The 23,523-nt window shown below is 38.4% G+C and overlaps 1 protein-coding gene across 1 annotated transcript in view; it reads right to left on the bottom strand.

Annotated features, from left to right (window-relative positions):
- Positions 1–2,102: 2,102 nt before the first annotated feature.
- LOC131033292 (polyadenylate-binding protein 2) overlaps positions 2,103–23,523 on the bottom strand; it is a 102,294-nt gene continuing 80,873 nt past the window's right edge. Inside the window, exons 6-7 of the mRNA XM_057964476.2 lie at positions 2,532–2,659; positions 2,103–2,408 (exon numbers count right to left, since the gene is read on the bottom strand). Coding sequence (XP_057820459.1) covers positions 2,360–2,408; positions 2,532–2,659 — 177 coding nt within the window. The 3' untranslated portion in view covers positions 2,103–2,359. The remainder of the gene's footprint in view (positions 2,409–2,531; positions 2,660–23,523) is intronic.

The following is a 23,523-nucleotide window of genomic DNA, read 5'->3' as shown; positions in this document are numbered from 1 at the left end:
GTGTGAAATGGTCACAACACTACCCAAAAAAAAAAAGTGTGCATTCACCCTACTAATGCTACCAAACCATTCAGTGTCACAGATGTTGCACTTCCACTTCCTTGTTCCCCCACCTGAATGTGATGTGCCTTGTACTGATATTCTTGAAGCAAATTGTTTGAGAGGAGACTTAAGATCAAAAGGACCCTTAGCATACGGTGCCAACAACTTTGAAGGGCAACCTGTACTAGTTGGTGCACTCGCCATAGAACTAAATTGGGCTCCAGGATCAGCCCTATGGTCACCCCCCTCATTTTCCAGGTTCAAATTCTGAATTATTCTCACTATGAAAATGGATTTCCATCTCAACCTCGCTCATGCCTTGGGAGCTCATTGTGAAATTGACACTGCATTTCACAAAATAAAAATAAAATCAACTTAATTTAACAAATAAATTTATTTTCCTATTCATCTCAAAATGAGATTTGATGTTGAATCTTGAGAGCAAAATGATGAATGATTGAATCTTGAGAGCAAAATGATGAATGATTCTAAATTTTGCCCTCAAGTTCAACATCAAATCTCATTTTGAAATGAATAGAAAAAAAAAAAAAAAAATATTTAAGCTAAACAAACAAAGAACCAAAAATAACATTGAAAATCAGAAAATAAAACTAAAAAAACAAGAAAAACCCTACCTTGTGCTTGAAAAATCTCTCCAAAATATTGTAGAATCTTCTTCCTCCTCTTCTTCTTGCTTCTTCTCACTCCTATCACACTTACAAACACTTTTCTCACCCCTTCAATCAGCCTTCTACAAGTTTTTTCTCCTCTTCAGCTTGCTGGAAAAAAAATCAATCTTTCAAAATGAGAGTGAAATTAACAAAAAACATGGTTTTGTGTTTTTTTGGGGGAAACGGTAGAGCCCACGTCCACTTAGGGTTACTCCCCAACCCCCAAAAATGTCACTTTAAAAAAAGAACTAATTTTAAAAATTTCCATTCTCGTGGGGCAACGGGAAACGTTTGGGCGTCTCCCCATCCCTCGAGAGACGTGCAGATGTCTCCAAAGGAGACTTGAGGACGTCTCCACGTCTCAGGCGACGCTTTGGTGGCAGTGAGTCCCGGAGAGGTCCCCGTCTCCAAGACGCGGCCAAAAAGGAAGGGGGGTGGGGGGTCGTGGAACACTGCCTTATAGTCATCAAACCTCTACATCAGTCAAAGTACAATTCTGTACATTTATATCATTTTGAATTACTTTACATATGGCCAGCCTATTGGCCATCTACCGTACTTGAGTGTCTCGACCTAGCATGGGGTCTGCCCCAGTCAAAGCAAGGTATCTCTAAGCCAAGGGACATCTTTGGCCTTATATTACACTATTTGATTGCTTTGTAGCTTATGTATATTGCTTTATTTTATTTACTTGTTACTTTACATATGGCCAGAATGCAGGCTATGTACTATATTTGAGTGCCTACCCAGCAAGGGCAACTCACATCATAATGTCAGGATCAATATGGTGCACTAATAGTTGAATGCAGCTCCAACAAGGAAACATATTCTGGTAGCTCTCAAAACAGAATTTACTCTAAATTTCTTAAATCGACCCTGCCATCTTCTAAATTATCCCATTTTTACACAATTACGACTATATTCACATTTCATAGAAGATAGATGACTAGTATACATCCATGAAATTGGAATGATAATTTCATCCATCCAATGCCAACTGAAAGCACCCTCCCACATGTCAACAACTGCAACGACTACTATTCATTATAAGAAATTCTCTACACTAGATATCCCTTAATACAGAATCCCTTTGAAAAAAAAAATCAGGTTCATTTTTTCATCATACAGGGATTTCCGCTGTTCTAAATGGATATCATTCTTTTACCAAAGGCTTGCAGCAGGAAAAAACAGTGTCTAATAAAAAATCAAATGGAATTAGCACAAAAAGTTGAGCATATTAATAACTCAAAACAGAAAAAAGTTTGGAAACAACTGCAAGCATAACAGGATCAGTAGCTATGCATGGATCTGATGCGCAAGTCTCCCATTGTGCTTCATAAAATGCAAAACTTTAGATAGGTTACAATCACAACAATACAACATCAAATATAGCCAATTCCAACACTCTAGGTTGTAAATTATTATAGAATTCAAAGTCTTAGATCGGTTATAATCACAAAGGTACAACATCAAATGTAGCCAACTCCAACACTCGTAGATTGTAAATAACATGATACTGAGATGAAATCCTTTTGTATATTCTATAAATTGTAATAGCCAACTAGCCGTGCAAGTCAAGAATATATCATGTTTTGATTAGGAAACATATAATAGATGATGTAAAGGCCCTCTAAACTTTCATGCCTTCAGTAGTAAGGCCTGTATCGCATGGGCCGCCTGAATCTAGGCATTTTCCTAAAAATGTAAAAGAATAAGTCAGTAAAAGGAAGAAAGCAACCATTCAAGTAAGTAAAAACTATTGCATCAAGCTCAATCATGCGTCCCTTCAAAGAAAAACAGACAATCTATGTAACATACCCATAACCAAAAGGAGAGTAAAAATATGGCGGAATATAAGGTCTTCGTGGGCGGAAACCAAAATAGGGATTGAACCTTCGCCCTCGAAACTGCTTCATTCCTGGAACATTTGTTCTTTTAGCAGTAACCTGTACCATCCAAAGCACATATAAGCAATCCGAAACTACAAAAAAAGTAATGGCACACATTCTTGAAGATACAATGTCTATACATATTGCCAGCACAAGAAAAATACTTCCTAGGACAAAAGGAAAAGGATCTGGCACTAGCTTTATTTTTGGAAAAAAACATCTACTACAAGGTTAAAGAATTAACAATTTGAAATTAGCAACCATGCAAAAATGCAAAATACGTATTTACTAGATAAAGGGAAAAAAATGGACACGCCTAATCTGGCTCTAAAACTGTGCTATCATACGACCGATAACTTTCGTGTTATGTGGACAGAAAAACTGCAGAAAAGGCACAGAATGGCTGCGGGGCTCGGCAGAAGTGCTACAGCCAAAAAAAAAATAACTCAATGAAACATGCTATTGGATGATGCCACAATCAAAAGTAAAACCATGCAGGATCAGAATCAGATCCTCTTGGAATGTTAAGGGCATGGATGCCCATAATAAACAATGTGTAGTTAAGCAACACCTAGAGTTAAGATCAGACTTGATTCTATTGCAAGAAACCAAAGTGAATAAATATGAGGGAGGCATCTATGCTTCAAAGGACATGGCAGAGATTGAATGGAGAGTTTGTTGGGACCTCGGGTACATATAGGTGATCCCTGAATTTTGCGGTCCCCTTCTGTCAAAGTTCAAATTCTACGTGACCATCAGAATTGGCAAGCATGTAAAAGTGAAAGTCTCTTCCAATCTCTTGTTCCCTTTTATCCATGTTTATGGTCATTTTGACTGTTTTCAAAAATCTTTAGTTTGGGATCAGATTTCTAGAGCTTTACTCTCATATCACGGTAAAAGGATAATTCTGTTTGAAGAATGTAATTCTATTTTATCCTCTATGGCCTAAAAAAGGTGGCTCCCGTAAACTAACACAATCACAGATTGACTTCCTCTGATTTTGCGGAGCATTGGAGCTTGGTGAATATCATAGCCAAAAGTGGTATTTACATTAGGACAAATCTAGAGCTCAGCTTCAGTTATATAGCTTAAAGTTTAGACAGGTTTCCATGTAGCCCCCAATTGGTTCAATTTGCCTTGACTTGTGAAAAAAAATAATCAGGCTTGTATCACTATCTGATTCAGAAGACCATCCTTGTTATGAAACTTCAAATTTCATTTGGAACAGGGATGGGACAGCAACCTCAGAATAAATATAACTATAAAACAGATTTCATCCACAAGATCTTAAAGCCACTCAAAGAATCAAAACTATTGGAAAAAAAAATCTCCAATTTATTACATCAAAATAACACAATTACAATATTCAATCTCATACTTTGCTTCAGCATCATATCAAGCTTACTCGTAAAATATTTTTCTCTGTTGTCTGTTGTCTGTTGTCTTCACAATGATCTAAACATCCTATTTAACAACTGCCTCCATCAACATTCACTAGCATGGTCAGTATGGTGTGCACTCCACCCCAAGCACCTCAGGTTGGATCAGTTCTTAAACCCACCATCTCCTTCACTTCTGCAGATGTGCCTGCTAGCATATATGATGGCCCTCTCTACATTCCTAGTCTGGTTAATCAGAAAACTGTTCATGGTGCCCTGGTTGATCCAGTTAGCATGATCAATGTAGTCACTGAGGAATTCCTGTGTCAAGTAGCTGTATAGAGCTGTATATGGTCCTTTTGACATCTCTATCTGCACGCATGACAGTCTCTCTATCCCATCCATAAGTTTCATCGCCCTTTCTATCCAAGTGGGACAAAAATCTCTAGATATCTCCTTTAGCATTATACCTATCTCAAATCAATTTTGCTTCCTCTTGGGCCATCCATGGCTCGCTGTAATGCAAGTTGTTGCATCTGTCATTCACAAATTCTTGAAGTTTCCTCATTATGGCACACTATTTACTATTGTGCATAGTGGATGCTAACCACTCACCATCCAAGGTAACTTCTCACTTGACTACTTCTGGCCTACCCCTTCTTGCCCCCTCCAACCTTACACACATAAACTCTATCAAAAATACAGGGGGACTCAGATTCCTTTCCTTGTCCCTTCCTTAGTTCCATCCATAGTTTTAGGACTCGGACTTGACTCGGCAGCACAAAAATTTGACTCAAACTTGGGACTCGGCAAAGACTTGACAAAAACAAAAAACTTACACCAAAAAAAAAAAGAAATTGATTCATTTTACAACACTTTACATTTTCCTCTTCCGTGGTCTAGTGAAAACTTGAGGAGAGGTTCTAATAATCACATTTGAATCTTTGATATTGATAGTATGATTCTTCATCATTGATCAATGATATTATGATGCTGATAAAATTAGTCCTCTAAGTTCTCAATTCTGGTCTCCACTCCCACACCCCTTCATTGTAATCAAATTTCTAATATGACAAGAGATCCCAATAATGAGTGGGGGTTTGGGAGTGGAGGCCCTAACAGGTGATGTAGGGGATTCCCCATACACACCTAAAAGCATGATCTGTTACACTAGATGAAGGGTTACTCTACCCAAAATTACTCCACCCAATGTTCATACATAGCATAACAAAGAGAATAACTCAAAGAATTGCAAGATATAACTTGCCTTCTATTTCAATAAAATGAAACACAGATTTTTCAATACAAAATATTAGCCACTTAGGCATTACAACTATACAAGTTGGAGCTACAAGTTACTCTTCTCCACCCCTTAACTACTACTACTCTTTATCTTTGGAGAGAAGAACTCAACTCTGAATGCTTAAACCTCTATCCCAAGCCCCTGTTTATAGTTCTCTTATGCCTCTTGCAATTCTCACACACTCTAAGAGAGCAACACAAGGCAATCAAGAAGTGCAATACCTAGCCAATAGATGGCCTTTCAACTTCCTCAAAAGGCCACCTAAAGAGGTCTTTTCAATTTTCCCAAGTGGGTGCCTAAAAAGGTGTATTTTCCTATTTTTTATGTAACCATTCAATAAATATGAGTGCATGACTCTTCCCCTTCCTTGTTCTCAAGTCCAAAAGGGTATTTTTGTGATTTTAGCATTATAAATGGTAGAAAAATGTCTTTTCTTGAAAATTACAATTGCAATTGAACATAGCCCACAAATATTAGATAATTTTCATCCCCTATATCCCCTTGGGCACTTTCCTAGGTACATGGAGATCTATATATGCTTGCATTTATTTTTATTCACCTAACCTTATCACAATAAATAATATTTTTGGATGATGCAGGATTGCCCTACACCCCTAAATTCTCCTACATCAAACCCCTAGCTGTTGATGCATGTTTTGTGACACCCTCCAACACAGAATAAAATACCAAGCATTCTATCCTCTCTTGAACAAGGAAACCTCAAATGCTAAACTATGTGATCAAATAAGGCCACCCCAAGGTTTACAATGCGAACAATGTAACTTTATGATGGATAGACTCAGTATATGATGTGATTTTGCTGATATCACAAACGGACTTACGCTTAGCTGGAATTGGAATATTAACTGACTCGGACTTCAAATAAAAGACAAAAAGATAAGGGTTAAAGGATCTAATCTAAACCTAAGGACAATGATAATAACATATAATGCTTAGATACATAGATTCCATAAATCATGCTTTGTTTTGCCATGAGGAAACAACTACACAAAACTGATGCAATCTCTGAAGATTTCATATTGTACAACACTCATCGAAATATCCAATACAAGCGCAATCCAAATGAACATCCACAATCAAACTAGTGCTAAATTAGGATTAGACTAACCATACATTACAATTTGCAAACCAACAAACTACAAATGGTATAAACCAGAATTCAATCAAACATCTTCACATTTCTACATTACAATCATGAACTTTAACTAAAACTTGAGAAGTAGAAACCATGCAAAATGTAGAGACCGCACATAAAGATCCACCATATCTTCAATGAAAATCAATTTCGACATAGTCTTGGCAACAATTTATTGTCTTTCCTACTTGTTGGATTTTGCCAAGATCAAGAGGTCAATGAAATGTACAAGATAGAGACACAATATAGGACAAGAATAAACTGTATTCTCATCAATAGAAAATGATCAATAATTGTTACATACAATGTAGATGAGCCTGCTTATATAGGCAAGGCTAGGGATATGTATGAGCACACAAATATGACATGTGGCTCAATAAGAAACAAGGGTAGGTAGGAAATAGGTGTGGGTAGGTAGGAGAAATAATATAATATTCCACATGAGGTGGATCACCCACCGAAGGTGGAATTATCACTCCACAATAAGTGGATATGATAGTGTAATAACAAGATCAACACCATAAGAGGTGGAATTTCTCCTACACACACTATCCCAATGTGGCACAAAAACCCAAGTGTCTCATATCCAAACTACTATGAAATGCATTATCCTAAGTAAACTTAAGTAAGTGTAATAATATCCATGATGAATAATTATTTACACCAACACCCCCCCTTAAGTGCAACTTAGGGGAATGCACTTAAGTCTACAATGCAACTAAGCAATGCAAGATGGGTCCCGGCTACGAGGCCATGTTAGGTACCCATGAACAAATGCAAATGCATGCAAACTAATGCAATGAAATCTCTCACAAAGTGGGGAAAGAGAGAAAAACCCAATGGGAAAAAACCCTCCCCCAAAAGAGAGATGAAAGCTATACAAGAGAACTCTCATAGAAGTATGTGAGGAACAAAATCCCATGTGAGGAAAAAGTCCCCCCCATATGAGAGAAGAAGAGAAGTCAAACTGTGATCCTCCCTCAATGAAGAATCTGCACCAATGATAGAAGCTCGATGTATGAAGAAACTGCTCCACGAACGTCGAACAACATTCCTCCCCTTAGGAAGAAACAAAACCAAAGGTGTATCCATGAAGTCTCCCCAATCATGAAGGGAAGATGTATGAAGAAAACTCATGATGAAAGGAATCTCTGAAAACTGCTCAAGTGTCCCCATGTCGATGCTAAAAGATACCCCTTCCAAAGGTGGTAAACTGTGCCACACTGCTGAAAAAGGAACTCCAACATCTAATGAAGATGAATGTAGAGCAATATCCAAAGACTCATGTGTCTCCTCAAAGCATAAAGAGACCTCCTCCAACTGCTGTACATAAGTATCCACAATCATGTCAACCTCGAAAGAATGATCATGTAGAGAATGAACAAGAGGGTCAGAGTGTGCCCTCGCAACAATCGAAGAAGGATCATCTTCATCAAAGAGAAGATGAATGTCATCAATGATGTCTCCCAAATCTGCAATGTAGGATTCCACAAATAAACCTGTAATATCTGTCATGTAATCATCCCATGAATCTGAAGCTGGAAGACAATGTATATCCTGCTGCACTGAATCACATGAAGGCAAAACTGTCGCACTATCTGCATCATCAGGTGCAATAGGTGATGTGATATCAATATGAGGAGATGAAATACAAGACTCAAGAACGGGTTCACATGTGAGAATCCCCATGTTCAAGTGTCCAAAGTTCTCCTCAAAATCTGAACTATCACAATAAGTGTGATCATCATGTGTAGAATCATCAAATGTGAAATCATCATCATCAACAAAATCTGAAAAGGAGTATAACCGAGATGCATGATCAACCACCCCAGTTGCAATGATAGCTCTAGTCTCCATATCTCTAATGAAAACTGAGTCAGGTGTGAACTCCACAACTCTCTTAGTTGCACCATGTGTGATTTGATAGATAGAAAGGAGATTGTTTGTCAAGTGGGGTACACACAACACATCATTGAAGGAGTTATCCCCAATGTCAATAGATCCTTTCCCAATCACATCCATGTATGTATGATTGCCCATCAAAATCTGTGGCATGGTGCAAGGCTCAAATGTAGAGAACATAGATTGTGAAGATGCCATATGATGAGAAGCCCCTGAATCTAGAAGCCATCTCTCTGAATCATGACTGATAGTAGCACATAGAGCTTTTCCTTTTCTTGTTCCAAAAGAGTGAGTCTTTCCACTTGTAGAAGCCATGAATGCTTACCCTTTTCCTTTTGAATGTGAGGAAGTGGAAGTTGATGAATCATCCTTCTTGTAGACTTTAGGCAAATCAATGTTATGCTTTTTGATGATATGTGTGAGTTCATCAATCTTCTTAGTATGGCAACGATGTTCCTCATGACCAATCTTTTTACAATAAGCACAAGTAGGTCTCTCCCTCTTTGGTGAATTATCTCTCTTGGAAGAGGATGAATCTCCTTGTTGTGGAGAAGATGGTGCTTTTTCTTTAGGTTTTGATTGCCACTTCTTCTTGTTTGAGTTGTCCTTTCCTTGATTTCCTTTGTTTCCTTGATTTGCCACTAATGCTTGAGACTTAGAAGAAGCCTTAAGAATGCCCATGCTTATCAACTTAGTTTGTTCCATCATCAACATTTCATTGAAAGCATCAAATGTAGGCATTTTGTAGCTTGAACCCATTGTCATCCTATGAGTTTGGAAACTAGAAACAAATGCTGCATATTCTTGTGGAAGCTTGCCTATCAAGTTGAATATCAATTGAGTATCCTTTTTATCAATGCCACAATCTTTGAGTTGTGCCCTCAACTCATTTGCCTTAGTGACATAATCTTGTATAGTATCAGAGTTCTTGGGATCTAACATGGTGAGATCACTATCAATTTGATATCCCCTAATCTCATCAACTTGACCATACAAGTCTTGAAACTTTTGCCAAGCATCCTTGATTAGAGTACATTTCTCAATATGAAAAATGAGATCCTTTGATACATACTTTCTTAAGGTACCAATTGCCATGATATTTTTAGTGAGCCAATCTAAGTGACCAACTGGATCAACCTTAGGATCAGCTGGAGCAATAATAGTTCCATCAATGTAATGAGTGAGTCCTTTTTCCATAAGTTTACTCCATGCATCAATTTTCCAAGTAGCATAGTTATGTGGAGTTAAGAGAGGAAACTTAGAAGAACCCATAGCAACAAAAAAGAAAGAACACAAGAGCACAAAAGCACAAGAGACACCTCCCAAATTCAATCAATCAAAGTACCCCCCCTAAAGTGATGATTTTGGCACTTTATACTTAGTGCGATTACAATGAGCCATTTGCAAAACAAGACAAAGTGGACTTATGATGCAAATTTTACAACTTCTCAAATGAGATACAAGAGACTTCAATCAATAGTGCAATGAATCTAACTGAGATTCAAGCAAATATACAAGTACCAAAATAGCCAAAAATGGCCAAGATCTGAAAGTACAATTTCTACTTACAATGACATCAATCTGATAGCATCATGTGAAAGTAGATGAAAAAATACGCACTTTCAAAAAAAACGGCACCTAAAAAGGAGGTCGTATAACCCCAAACGAAGCCTCTGAAGTTGCAAAAACTGGGATTACTCAGGGACAGTCACCAAAAACTGCATTTTCTGAAAAATCCGTGCATCAAAATCAAAAAATTATTTCACCACTGCGGAGAGCACGAAATTCTAGCCCATTTCAAAAAAAATTGCACCCAAAAAGGAGCAAAAATGAGCAAGTTATGGCCATTTGAAGTTGAACTGCAAAATCAAAAATGCAAATGAGAGGGGGTCCAAAAATTTTCAAACCCTACTGATGTGGTGCTGACGTCAGCAAATCACGCGATTAAATTTGACGGCCGTATGACCGTCGCAAAAACTTCGCCCTCTGCTGACTGGGCGTCTGTACCGTACGGACAGATTGCGTGGCAAGCTGACTGTATATTCCGTACTGTACGGAAATGCTGACTGTGCAGGTTGATGTGGCTGCTGATGTGGCAGTCCATACTGATGACTGTGTGTACGGTTTTCTGCGTGTCACTGTACGGAAAATCCGACGTGTCAGGGTTTTACCCGCGAGCCAGTGGCCGCCTGCCACGTGGCGAGTGCGGTCCTCCGTTCTGGTTGCTGCGTGGCGGGGAAGCTGGCCGAGCCGGGAGCGGAAGCCGGCGCCGGAGAGGAGATCCGGGCCCGGGAGCGGGGGACGGAGGCCCTCGGTGCTGGCAGTGCCGAAGCGGAGGAGTAGGCGGAGACGGCACTGCGGGGGCCGCTTGCGGGAGGAGCTTCGGCTGTCTTCGGCGGAGCAGGGACCGGCGGGCGGTGGAGGCGCTGACAGGACGGGCGCGGCGCAGTGGACGAGGCGCAGGGTACTCTGCGGGCGGCACAGGCAGTAAACTGCGCACAGAGCAGGTACCTGCAAAACGACAGGTACGGCGAGCACGGGGGGGGGTCTGCGGACCCCCCAAAAAATCTTTTTTTTTTTTTATTTTTCAATTTTTTTTCGATTTTTAATTTTTTTTCGAAAAATAATTTTCAGACAATGAAAAAAAAAAAATTTCTCGAAAATTATATAAATTTTTTGAAAATCCGTACGATATAGCAAAATTGGGGAAAAAAAAATTTTCTCACCAACATAGGCCAACTTTATAACCAAAATTCATGGAAATGGCCTTCCGGACGCAATGGTGAGGTCGGATCTGGTCTAGGATGCCTCCAAAAGATGCTGCTCCTCAGATCTGCCTCTTGACGTCACAATAATGCCTCTTCAAGACGAATCAATGAAGCCCCAAATAGCTCTAATACCATGTTAGATTTTGCCAAGATCAAGAGGTCAATGAAATGTACAAGATAGAGACACAATATAGGACAAGAATAAACTGTATTCTCATCAATAGAAAATGATCAATAATTGTTACATACAATGTAGATGAGCCTGCTTATATAGGCAAGGCTAGGGATATGTATGAGCACACAAATATGACATGTGGCTCAATAAGAAACAAGGGTAGGTAGGAAATAGGTGTGGGTAGGTAGGAGAAATAATATAATATTCCACATGAGGTGGATCACCCACCGAAGGTGGAATTATCACTCCACAATAAGTGGATATGATAGTGTAATAACAAGATCAACACCATAAGAGGTGGAATTTCTCCTACACACACTATCCCAATGTGGCACAAAAACCTAAGTGTCTCATATCCAAACTACTATGAAATGCATTATCCTAAGTAAACTTAAGTAAGTGTAATAATATCCATGATGAATAATTATTTACACCAACACTACTGCTACTACTACTTGCTTCTCCTAACTTCTAATTATTAACTTTACAAATGAAAAGGTCAAGCCTTATATAGACCTTGAATACAAAATAAAGGCCTGTTGACGTGTTTTTTATGACAGCATCTAGCACAGAATAAAGTTCCCAACGGTCACTTCACTCTCTCTTGATCAAAGTTAAACCGTATGCTAAGGTTGCAATAAGATCAAACGTGACTCAGGTTCCTTCGTGCAACAAACGTGACTCAGTTGGCTGATATGTTTTACTAGTAATCCATGGGGCCTTACATTTGGATTGTTCTTTCACTTCTTTGTTGTGGCATGGAACTTCATCATCGGATATGGCAATTCTGCGATGCTTCTGCTTCGAACAGATTGAACTGGAATGGACTAAAATTAAAGGGGAAAGGATTAGAAGATCTAAATCTACTCCTAAGGGCAGTGATATCAATGGATAGTGCTCTAGTGGACAAATTCCAAATAAACCAAGCTCTGCTTTGCCAAGATTAACTACAACTCCGCAAGAACCGGTGCAATCTTCTAAGGATGTTGAAGGATTTTCACATTGAGAAAGTGCATTTGAATAGCCAACACGGCGCAATCCAAACAACTACTCACAATTGAACTTAGCATAAATTTGGGGGTTCGGGCTAACTTTGCACTACATCTTATAATCAACAAGATGCAAAAAATATGAACCATGGAAATTCATCAAACACCATTAAATTCTTCATTGAAATCAAAGCACTTTATCCAGCAACTGAGAAAATAAAATTCTACTCTAAGTGAGGAAGGTGAAACCATGCAAATTTTGAAAAAATAACAGAAGTGGACACCATTAGAGAACAATGTTTCACTGTTATTATCTCAAAAACTTATCGCAACAATTTTATACAAATCTCCCTCCTCCTTTACAAATGAGGGGGTCACCCCTTTATATACACTTCATGCCTTGGATACATGCAAAACTATGAGATTTTGCCAAGATCAAGAGCTCAATGAAAAGTACAAGAGAGACAAAATAGATGATAGAAATAAACTATATTCTATCAAGATGAAAATACTGATCAACTGGATCATCAAGCGTTACATACAATGAATATGAGTCTGCTTATATAGGCAAGGCTATATGGGTTGAGCACACAAACATGACATGTGGTTCAATAAGAAACAAGGGTAGGTAGGAAATAGGTGTGGGTGGGTAGGAGAAACAATATAATATTCCACATGAGGTGGATCACCCACTGAATGTGGAATGTAACAACAAGATAAGTCCACAAAAGGTGGAAATTCTCCTACACACAATATCCCAATGTGGCACAAACACCCAAGTGTCTCATACCCAAACTACTATGAAATGCATTTCCTAAGTAAACTTAAGTAAGGTGTAATAATATCCAAGATGAATAATTATTTACACCAATAAAAACCCTAATTAGGGTTTTCCTTGAAAGTCCCCACACATGATGCAACAAGGTGGGAATCAACAATAAATGCCCATTATGCCCATATACAATTAATTACAATCCTACCAAAAATGGCACCCATAAAGCATTAATTAACCATTACATTCAAAAAGTGTCCACTATGCAATGAATGCACCCTCAAGCAAAAGATCGCCCATTGTGCAATAAAGATTCCTCCATGCAAAACTGCCCCATCATGCCATAAATGCACCATCACCTCCACTTGCTACGGTTGCATGCAAAAGATGCTCCATTAATTCATCATGCGTTGACCCGGTTGCCACTTGGTGAGAAACCCTTAGAGAGTGAATACTTTCCCAAGAAAAATTTTCTTGAAGCTTTGAATTTTACTTATTCCGAGGAAGCTTTTCCATCAATTTTGCATATCTCCTATTTTTTAGGGATTTTTCAAAATTAGGGTTCCAAGGTCTAGGAGAGAGAAAATTATCTCACGAATCCAAAACTATCATCATTTTGAAATTCGGATGATTTTTTATGCCCGAAAATGGATTTTTCAAAAATTTTCCCAAGGGGAATTTTCTTGTTCAATTCGTCTTTGATTTCTTCCTTGCCTTACAAATTTTATCTTCAATTCATCCTTGGGTGTGATTTCTTCCTTGCTTGGAATTCCATCTTGAAGGAAGGAATTTCCAACACTTAGTCAATTTTTCACCTTTCCTAGAATATTTAGTCAATTTTTCACCTTTCCTAGAATATCATCCTGAAGGAAGGAATTTCCAACACTTGGTCAATTTTTCACCTTTCCTGGAATTTTGTCCTTAGGAGGGAATTTCCAACACAGCCGAATTTTCACCTTTTCCAAGAATTTTGTCGTGAAGGAAGGAATTTCCATTACTTAGCTGAATTTTCACCTTTTCCAAGAATTCTATCTTGAAGGAAGGAATTTCCAACACAGCCAAATTTTCACCTTTTCCAAGAATTATGTCGTGAAAGAAGGAATTTCCAACACTTAGTCAATTTTTACACCTTTTCCAAGAATTTTGTCATGAAGGAAGGAATTTCCACAACACAGTCAATTTTTTCACTTTCCTAGAATTTCTTCTTGCATGCAATTCTTCCTTTAGGAAGGAATTTTTTTGAATTTTGAACCTTGATTTTTACGTCTTGCTTCCAACCTTGGGCACATTTTGGAACTGGAGAAGAAATTCTAGAAATTTGTTCCTTGAGGAAGGAATTTTTGTGCTCTTTGAATTCATCATGTCCGCAGGGAGCTTTTTGACCAATTTTTCACATCTCCTATTTTTTAGGAACTTTCCTAAAATTTAGGCCTCGAGTCCACGAGAGAGAACTCTCACGAATCCAACTCTGCAAAAAATTTGAAATTCAGATGAGATTTGATGTCTAAAAATGGATTTTTTTTAAATCTTCTCGGGTGGATTTTCTGCTTTTTCAATCCATTCCTGACCTTCAATTTCCTCCTTGCCTTGGAAAATTTTGAATTCCTTGACTTGGGCGTGGAAATCACTTGATGAAGGAATTTCATTATTTCCATGCCTTAAAAAAAAATTCAACTTCTTGACTTGGACATGGAATTTTGACTTTGATGGAGGAAATTTCATCTTGAAGCATTTATCCTTGCATTGGTGATTTTGGCGCCCTCCTTCAGGCTAGGGTGTTGTTTTCCATGCTTGGTGGAATTTTGAACTTGTTAAATTTTCCAAGGATACCTCAATTTAGCACCCTACTACTTCACCTGGGCGCTAAATTGACACTAAGAAGGAGTTTTGAATGTTTTGGATTTTCCATGTCTAACCACTTCATATAGGATCTTCCACACTTGGAAATGAAATCAATTGACAAAGAGGTTGACCGTGGTAGCATTTTTACTTGTTTTTAATGTGCAACTTCGAATTTCCTCCATCCACATTCAGGTCAGCCAGCCCTAATCATGTTTTCAAATTAACATCTCAAATTTCCTCATGATTTTTCAGGTCGGCTAGGTTAATTCATCGATTTTGCCTTGTTTGAATGATATAAATGCAAGTTTGAGCACTCAAATTCAAAAAAAAATCACTCTTGCATATTCTTCCAAGCGAATTCTGCCCTTAAATTACCTCTGATCTGCTGGAACTCGCACTAAATCTGCTCCTTATTTGCTTTGGAATGACGTTTTGTTCTCCTTGTATATATGCTACACACTTGGAAATTGCAAATTCCTTTGCTAAAAAGGTCAACCTAGGCAAGAATTTTGTATTTTTTTTGCTCTATTTCCTCAAGTTGGCTAGACGAATTTCTTTAACTCTCCCCTAGCGGGATTAACATGCATCCAAGGACAGCTAGGCACACATGAGGAGTTTCGGACTAAGAAGCGTGTTTGAGAGGTTGTCAAGGATTAGTTCCAAACTTGAAGGTGCATGAGAGGGTGACAACCGGACTTGAGGGCACTAAACATAGGTGGACAAGCGCATTTGAGGGTAGACAAGGATTTGTGAATGCATTTCCAAGCTGCTCAAGGACTCGTGAGCGCAATTCCTTGTTATGCAAGGACAAATGAATGCTATGATGAATTTGACAAGGAATTCCATGAATTACCTAAGGAAAAATTAGGACTTAGTGAATCCATGTTTGACCCTTGCATTTTGATTTTAATTTTGGAATTCCGCACTTGAACTTAGGATTTCTTATTTAAACTTTGAATTTCCACACTTCAACAAGGATTTCAAACAAATTTTGTGAATTTCCACATTTCAATCATGAAATTTGAATCTCAATTTTGGATTTCCGTACTCAACCAAGGATTTAATTTTTTGAATCTAGGAATTCCCTATTCCGCTTGGAATTTTAACATTTCGTCTTGGAATTCCATATTCCAAACAAGGATTTCACATGCAAATTGCATTTTGTCCAAGGATTTTCCCATAATTTTCTTTGTTTTCCTCTCTTGTCAAGGTCAGAAAATCCAACCTTCACAAGAAATTTTCCCTATCAAGATATCACATCCTTGGATTTTTTCTCATTTTTCCACACTTAGTATTTTCCAAATTTCACTCTCTTGACGACTTTCCTTGACAACATTTTTTACAACATTTTGCTTGACAACTTTTGCATTTTGTGAAATTTCTCACAATTTCGCTCTCAATTCCCAATCTTGAAGTTTATTCATGAATTTTGGACTTGGACCGACTACTTGATCACATCCTCAAGGGTAAACCTTGCACTCTAACTCAACTCGAGAATTGATCAATACACTTACACGGACTGACAAGACATTACAAAACCCAAACAAAGGCTAGAGACTAAAACTACTCCCAAGCTAAGCAAAACTACTAACCTAAGAAGCAAAAAAGTGGGGGTCCCCATTTGTCGTGGGGCATATGTTTACAACATGACACCAAGGTAGGAAAAATTTGTAAGCTTGGTCTCACAAAATGGAGTTGGATGGTAGAGCCACCCTTTCAAATTGCCAACAATCTTCAGTAAACTCCATCACTGCAACAAGTACTTCCAACTGGTTCTTCTTTCTCCTCTAGCTGGAATAAGCATCCTTCTCTGAAAACTTTGTTTCGCTCTCATCTTCCTTGATGTGGAATTAGCTCCACCATAAGCCAACCTCCTCCGCCATATCTGGTCTACAAGCTATTCCTTAATGTGGAATTTGTTCCACCATCATCCAACCTCCTCCTCCAAATGTTGCTACACTCAAAATCCCTCCTCATCTCACAACTCAACATTCCTCTTTTCTTCTTTGTGGGTTTTATCCCACCCATGTCCAACCACCTCCACCAAATGCATTCTGCAACCTTCTCTGCACTCACCACCTCAACATACATCACACTAGCATGCTCTTTCTCTACAACCAACCTCTCTCTACTTGGCTGCTGCACACTCTCCATCATCCTCATTCCCTCCAAAGGACATTTCACAACTTTTGATACATTTTCATCTACTGCAACACCATCCACAGCTGCAACCTCTTTCTTTTCTTCTATCATGCCTTCCCAAAAACATGCTCCCTTATCTTCAATCGATGCGAACCATTCTACCTTGATTACTACAATCTCATCAACTACTCCAACTCTTTCTTCACCTTGCTCTTTTTCTATCAATATTTGCAAGCCTTCAACAAGACTTGCCTCCACTACAATCTCTTCCACCTTCTCAGGTTCATCTTCTACGAAGATGTTGTTTCTTCGAATTTCCTCTAAGATGACATCCTCATCTTCATTGATCTCGTCACTTTTTGCTGAAACTTTTGCTCCAACTACAATTAATTCATCCCATTCTTTGTCAATCTGCATTAGTAAATCATCTTTTTCACATTCATCTATGTCCTTTAAAGGATTCTCTTTTCTGGCTACTGCACCCTCTATAAATGTGTCCTCCACGTCTTCCAATACACATCCATCAGCTTCAAGTTCATTAATTACTTTGTATTCATCCTCTTCGTCAGTGTCACATGCATCACACTCTGTTGCTTTTTCTTTTATTCTTGCATTCAAAGTATCATTAGAAAAATGACCCACACCACTTTTCTTTTCTTATTTTCTCTTTTGTGGTAACTTTTCAATCTTTGCTTGTATTTCATTAACCTATTGTTGCAACTATATAAATTCATCTATCATTATATCTCTTCATTTCCTCTCTCTTCTCTCAAGCACACGAATCCTCAAAATCCATCCAATGACGAATTCCATTTTCTTCTTCCACTTCTCCATCTTCAACTTCTCAAATCCTCAATACAAATCCTTTTATCAATACTATCAAGTTTTATTGCAAACTGCCTCACTCGGCAATCTGTTCACAACCTCTAGAACCTTAGCTCCTCAAATCTTCTACATAGCTCCTCTTGCAACTTGTACATACATCTGCAACAAACTCGCATACATCTATCCTCTACCCAACAAAGATTTCTAGAAGACACACCTCTCACTTCCACTACCCACTCTCTCTTAGTGGAGGAACTATGTGCACCTTCTACCCAACCTCAACCTCTGTTGGAGGATAGTGACAAACTCACATACTCTACCCATAGATCCTAGTGCCAGATTGCCTCACCTTTTGCACTCTATCTACGCGCTCAAGAACTCCCACTCACATACCACTAATGTAGGGGACTCCCCATACACACCCAAATGCATGCTCTATTACACTAGATATACAGTTACTCTACCTAAGATTAATCCACCCAATATTCATACATAGCATAACAAAGAGAATAACTTGAAAAATTGCAAGAAATAGCTTGCCTTCTATTTCAATAAAATTAAATACAAATTCTTCAATATAAAATATTAGCCACTTAGGCATTACAACTATGCAAGTTGGAGCTACAAGATACTCTTCTACACCCCTTAAGCTACTACTACGCTTTATCTCAAGCCTTAAGACAATGCTTAAACTTCTATCCCAAGCCCCTATTTATAGCACTCTTATGTGCACCCCCTCTAAGACAGCAGCACATTGCAATCACAAAATGCAACTCATAGCCAATAGATGACCTTTCAACTTCCCCAAGAGGCCACCTAAAGAGTTGCCTTTTCAATTTTCCCAAGTGAGTGCCTAAAAAGTTGTATTTCCCTATTTTTATGTAACCATTCAATAAATATGAGTGCACGACTCTTCCCCTTCCTTGTTCCCACGTCCATAAGGGTATTTTTGTGATTTTAGTATTATAAATGATAGAAAAGGGTATCTTTTCTTGAAAATTACAATTGCCATTGAACATAGGCCACAAATATTAAATAATTGTCATCCCCTATGTCCCCTTGAGCACTTTCCCAGGTACATGGAGACCTATATATGCTTGCATTTATTTTAATTCACCTTGAAGAGCACACACTAATACTGAGAGGAGGGGGGTGAATCAGTATTAGGACGAATTTTAACATGTATTTCAAATCTGCAAATATAACTTTAAAACCATCAAGCAAACAACACATGTAAGAACACAAAAATTACATCGAAAACCCCCAAGGGAAAAAACCACAGCAAAATATTGCTTTTATTAACATCTTACAAACCATAGGCAACAACCCACATAAAACACTGATCTAACAAACATGAGCACCAACTCCCTCTGAGCACTGACTCAGTATGAGGCACCGACCTCCAATAAACTTTGCTTGAAAAACATCTTTGTATTTTGCTCAATCTTCATAAATCTGCCATTCCTGCTCTACTCATCACACACTCTGATTTTCAATCATAAAAACAACATTCACAACTCAAAACTGCATTTCCCATTTTTTATAATCTCACAAAAAGCTTTCCTTTTTTTCATATCCTTAAAACTCTTCAAGAATAAAACTTACTAAAAATGATGTTGCTGTTTGAATTCTCAAAATGCAAGATTTCTAAAATGTCTTGGATTTCCAAATCTGATCATGAAACATTATCAAATCTGCATTAAATCTTTCTTTTTATGTCACATTAAATCTTTCTTTTTATGTCACATTAAATCTTTCTTTTAATGACAAAAATCAGATTTTTAAAAACTTTCTTTTTATGTCTTTATGAAATAAAACAGATTTGGGTTTAATCTATCATATCCTCAAACATTCTTTTCTTGCTTCCTTCTAAAAGTGGCACCATTTTTATGTGATTTGCTTTCCTTTCTTGGCAACTCATATCCTCAAACATTCTTTTCTAGTTTCCTTCTAAAAGTGGCGGCCAGCTTTGCGATTTGCTTTCTTTTCTTGGCAACTATAAAAACTGATTTATACATCAAGCTTTAACATCAATGACAATTATCTAACACACCTACCTTATCACAAAATTAACATTACAATATTTTTGGGTGATACAGGATTGCCCTGTTAATTTTGGATCAGACTGTAACAAAATATATAGCAATAACAGATAATCAAATCAATGCACACATGGAACACCAAAATACCCTGGGAAAACCTCCCTCTTGGAGGTGAAAAACCCAGCTATAAATCTCAGATCTTACTATGCAATAATCAGTAAGTAACTTTACAATCTGCTTCAACACCTGAAGCAATTAGAACAGCAGCGAGATGAATCCCAACAAGAGCACAGCTGAGAATTGATCTTATGCTTGAATGAACACCATTCACTGAAGGAAGCTCAGCCACTGATAGAATTCGCTGTCCCTAAAGGTGGTTCGCTGACCTGAAAGAAGTTCGCTGCTCTTGAGTTATGATTCGCTCTCCTTGAAATGTGATTCGTTGCTCTAGGAGATGATTCGCTAGCTTCAGATGATATTCGTTGATCACTGGGGTAATTTGCTGATGAATGCTGAAGGAGAAAGTATTCGCTGTGTATAGAAGTATTCGCTGAATGATGTGTTGTTACAATGAATTTGACTTTACATATATATGAGACATAGCCTTCCAAATTACCTAGGTCAGCTTCCAAGGAGAGGAATTAATTACAATTAAATACTTTGTGTTTAGTGCCCAGCCTCAACATGTTACATTAAGATTATTGCATATGGGACGTGAATAAGGCCAAGGGCCAATTAGTCACTTAGACATGCTAGGTCAGCCCTAGAAGGGATCTGACCTAGCTATAACATCAACATGCCCTACACCCCTGAATGCTCCTGCATCAATGGGTTTGAGGGGCAGCAATGATAAGCTATCCAAGATGTTAGATGTGAGAAAAACCCAATGATTGAAAAGATGAAGCAGAAATGAAAAAAATGCATTTATAGGGTGAAATTATATTTTATTGTCTTTTCCACTTCTTTTGGCCCAACGACCTTTAATTTCTACACAGCTAAGCAAGTCCGAGCTTGAGACTCTGCAAGGTTTTGCCCAAGACTCAGCCAAGTACTTGGTCGAACTCAGCTCACGAGTCCAAAGGGAGTTGACTCAGATGACCTTAGAATTCACAAGTCCTACCGAGTACTCAGCAAGTCCCCAATCTATGGTTCCATCTACACCTTCCGTAGTAACTCAACCCTCAATAGTTGCTCATGTTCTTTCGCCCTACCCCTAAGTCACAAAGAGGAAAGCAACCCGTGTCAGGTGACCCTTCCACTTCTTCTGTATCTCATGTGGTCACTCAACCTCCAATGCTTGTTCCAGTTTTGCAACCTGTTGATGTGTTTTTTAGACACTTCTAACACAGAATAAAATACCAAAGTATTTTACCCTCTCTTGAACAAAATCTTCCCAAATGCTAAACTATGTGATCAATTGGGAGAATCCAAAGTTTCTACTTGTTGTGACCTAATCACACATCACCCCATTCCGGATGCAGACCCCCTAATTTTTAGGCCCTCTCAGTCTTTTGTTTTGGTTTTTGGGGTCTTTTGGTGGCAGTCTTGTCAGTCTCTCTACTTTGCAGGTGTTTGGGGATCAATTTGATTAAGTCTGCTTTTCATTTGAGCGAATTTGATGAAGTCTAGGGCTCATTTTGTCAATTTTAGGGTTTCTGCCTTCAGTCCTAGATTTTAGGGGTTTTTGTTAGGGTTTTTGGAAAATTTTAGCGAATTTGATGAAGTCTAGGGCTCATTTTGTCAATTTTAGGGTTTCTGCCTTCAGTCCTAGATTTTAGGGGTTTTTGTTAGGGTTTTTGGAAAACTAAGCATAGAGATGGAATCAAGACCCTCCAAGGAACCTCACAATAACATTTGAGCGAAATCGGAGTAACTTTCTATTTATAGAAAGTTCCTATTTTTTAGGGATTTTACTGAGTCCTAGAATGTCTTCATTTTGCCAAAAATAAACTTACTATTTTTAGTAATTTCTATTTTTAGTAAGTCATTCATGTGTCCTATTTTGGGGTCTAACGCTGACGTTTTGAAAATTTTCTATTTTTGGAAAGTTTACTTCTGACAGGACCATTCAAGCAAGCGATGAAGATCAAGCATTCACGACTACTAATTCTGGAAAGTCAAAAAGCAAACAGAATCAGTCAAAAATGGCTAAGTGTTGGAAATCCATTCCTGAAAAGGAAAGCTCAAAAATCCACCTAAGTTTGGATGAAGAAGGATCAAATTCCAGGGCAAGGTGAAATTGGCACCCTAGGAGCAGGTGGACGCCAAAGTTGATGCATCATGGAATTCATTCCGCAGTCAAGAATCCCTCCCTAAGTCAAAAATCTGCCCTAGGAGTTGATAGGGCGCTCAAGAAGAGGTGTCATGGAAAGTGCCAAGAACTTTAAATTCCATGCCTCATGCAAAAATCCGCCCAAGCATAGGATGGTGCGCCAAATCCATGGAGAGATGGAAAATTGCAAAAAGAAGAAATTCCAAGCCCAGGTCCAAATAGCGCCCAAAGGGAGTGAAGGGCGCCAAAATGAAGGGTCCTTGGAATTCAAGAAAGGGATGAAATTCCATTCCCAACTCAAAATTCCGCCCTAGTGTTGGATAGGGCACTAAAAGAAGCATTCCATGTTAAGTGTGGAAAGTTCACATTCCAAGCCAAAGTCAAAAACCCGCACTAAAGTGGCAGTGTCAAGGAAAAATTGAAAATGAAAGGGATTCCTCCTTCATTGAGTTTTAGCGCCCGAGGCACTAGACATGGCGCCAAAGGTAAGAAGTCAAGGAAAGCATAGAAGACATTGAATTTCCATGCCTTGTGAAGATTTGTGCCCTAGACCAAGGAAGGGCGCCAAATAGAGGTAAGGATGGAAAATAGGGAAAAGGATGAATTCCTTACCTTGAAGAAAATTTCGCCCAAGAAATTGACAAGGGCGCCAAACAAAGGAAGACAAGGAAAGCACAAGATATAGTGAATTCCTTCCCTGCATGCCAACAGTGCCCAATATGAATCAAAGGCTCCAAAACACACAAGGCATGGAAAATCTCAAAAGGCTAAATTCCATGGCAGGAAAGAATCCCCGCCCATGCACAAAGATGAGTTTCAAACTGACTAAGGCATGGAAATGATGATGAAATTCCAACCATGCAAAGCGAATTCCACACCCAAGCCGAAAAACTAAGGAAATTATCTAAGGTATGAAAATCCAAGGGTCAGGGAGGAATGGAAAAGTGGAAATCCCCTCGAGAAAAATTTTAAAATTTCTGTTTTTAGCTGCCAAATCTTATCAGAATTCTAAAAAAATTCCAGATTTGGACTTACGAGAGAATTCTCTCTCCAATGGACACGGGTCCTAAATTTTAAAAAAAAATCCCTAAAAAATAGGAGATGGTCAAAAGGCATGGAAAATTCCTTGTGGAGCAAGAAAAGTCAAGCCAAGATGATAAATCGGGTGAATCTTAAAGAATATTCCAAATTCCCTCTGAAATTCGAAATTGGAAAGTTGGTGAGTTGGCAAGGAATATTCTAAGTATGACGCATGACTTAGTGCATTAAGAGAAATTTCCAAATTTGAACTCAACAACAAGGAAGATTCCATGCGCATGGCGAGATAAATGGAAAGTATGACGCATAATGAATG

This window comes from Cryptomeria japonica, chromosome 10, assembly GCF_030272615.1.
Source record: "Cryptomeria japonica chromosome 10, Sugi_1.0, whole genome shotgun sequence".
NCBI lineage: Eukaryota > Viridiplantae > Streptophyta > Pinopsida > Cupressales > Cupressaceae > Cryptomeria > Cryptomeria japonica.
Note: the sequence above shows the minus strand (reverse complement) of the source record. Positions and strands in the feature narration are given on the sequence as shown.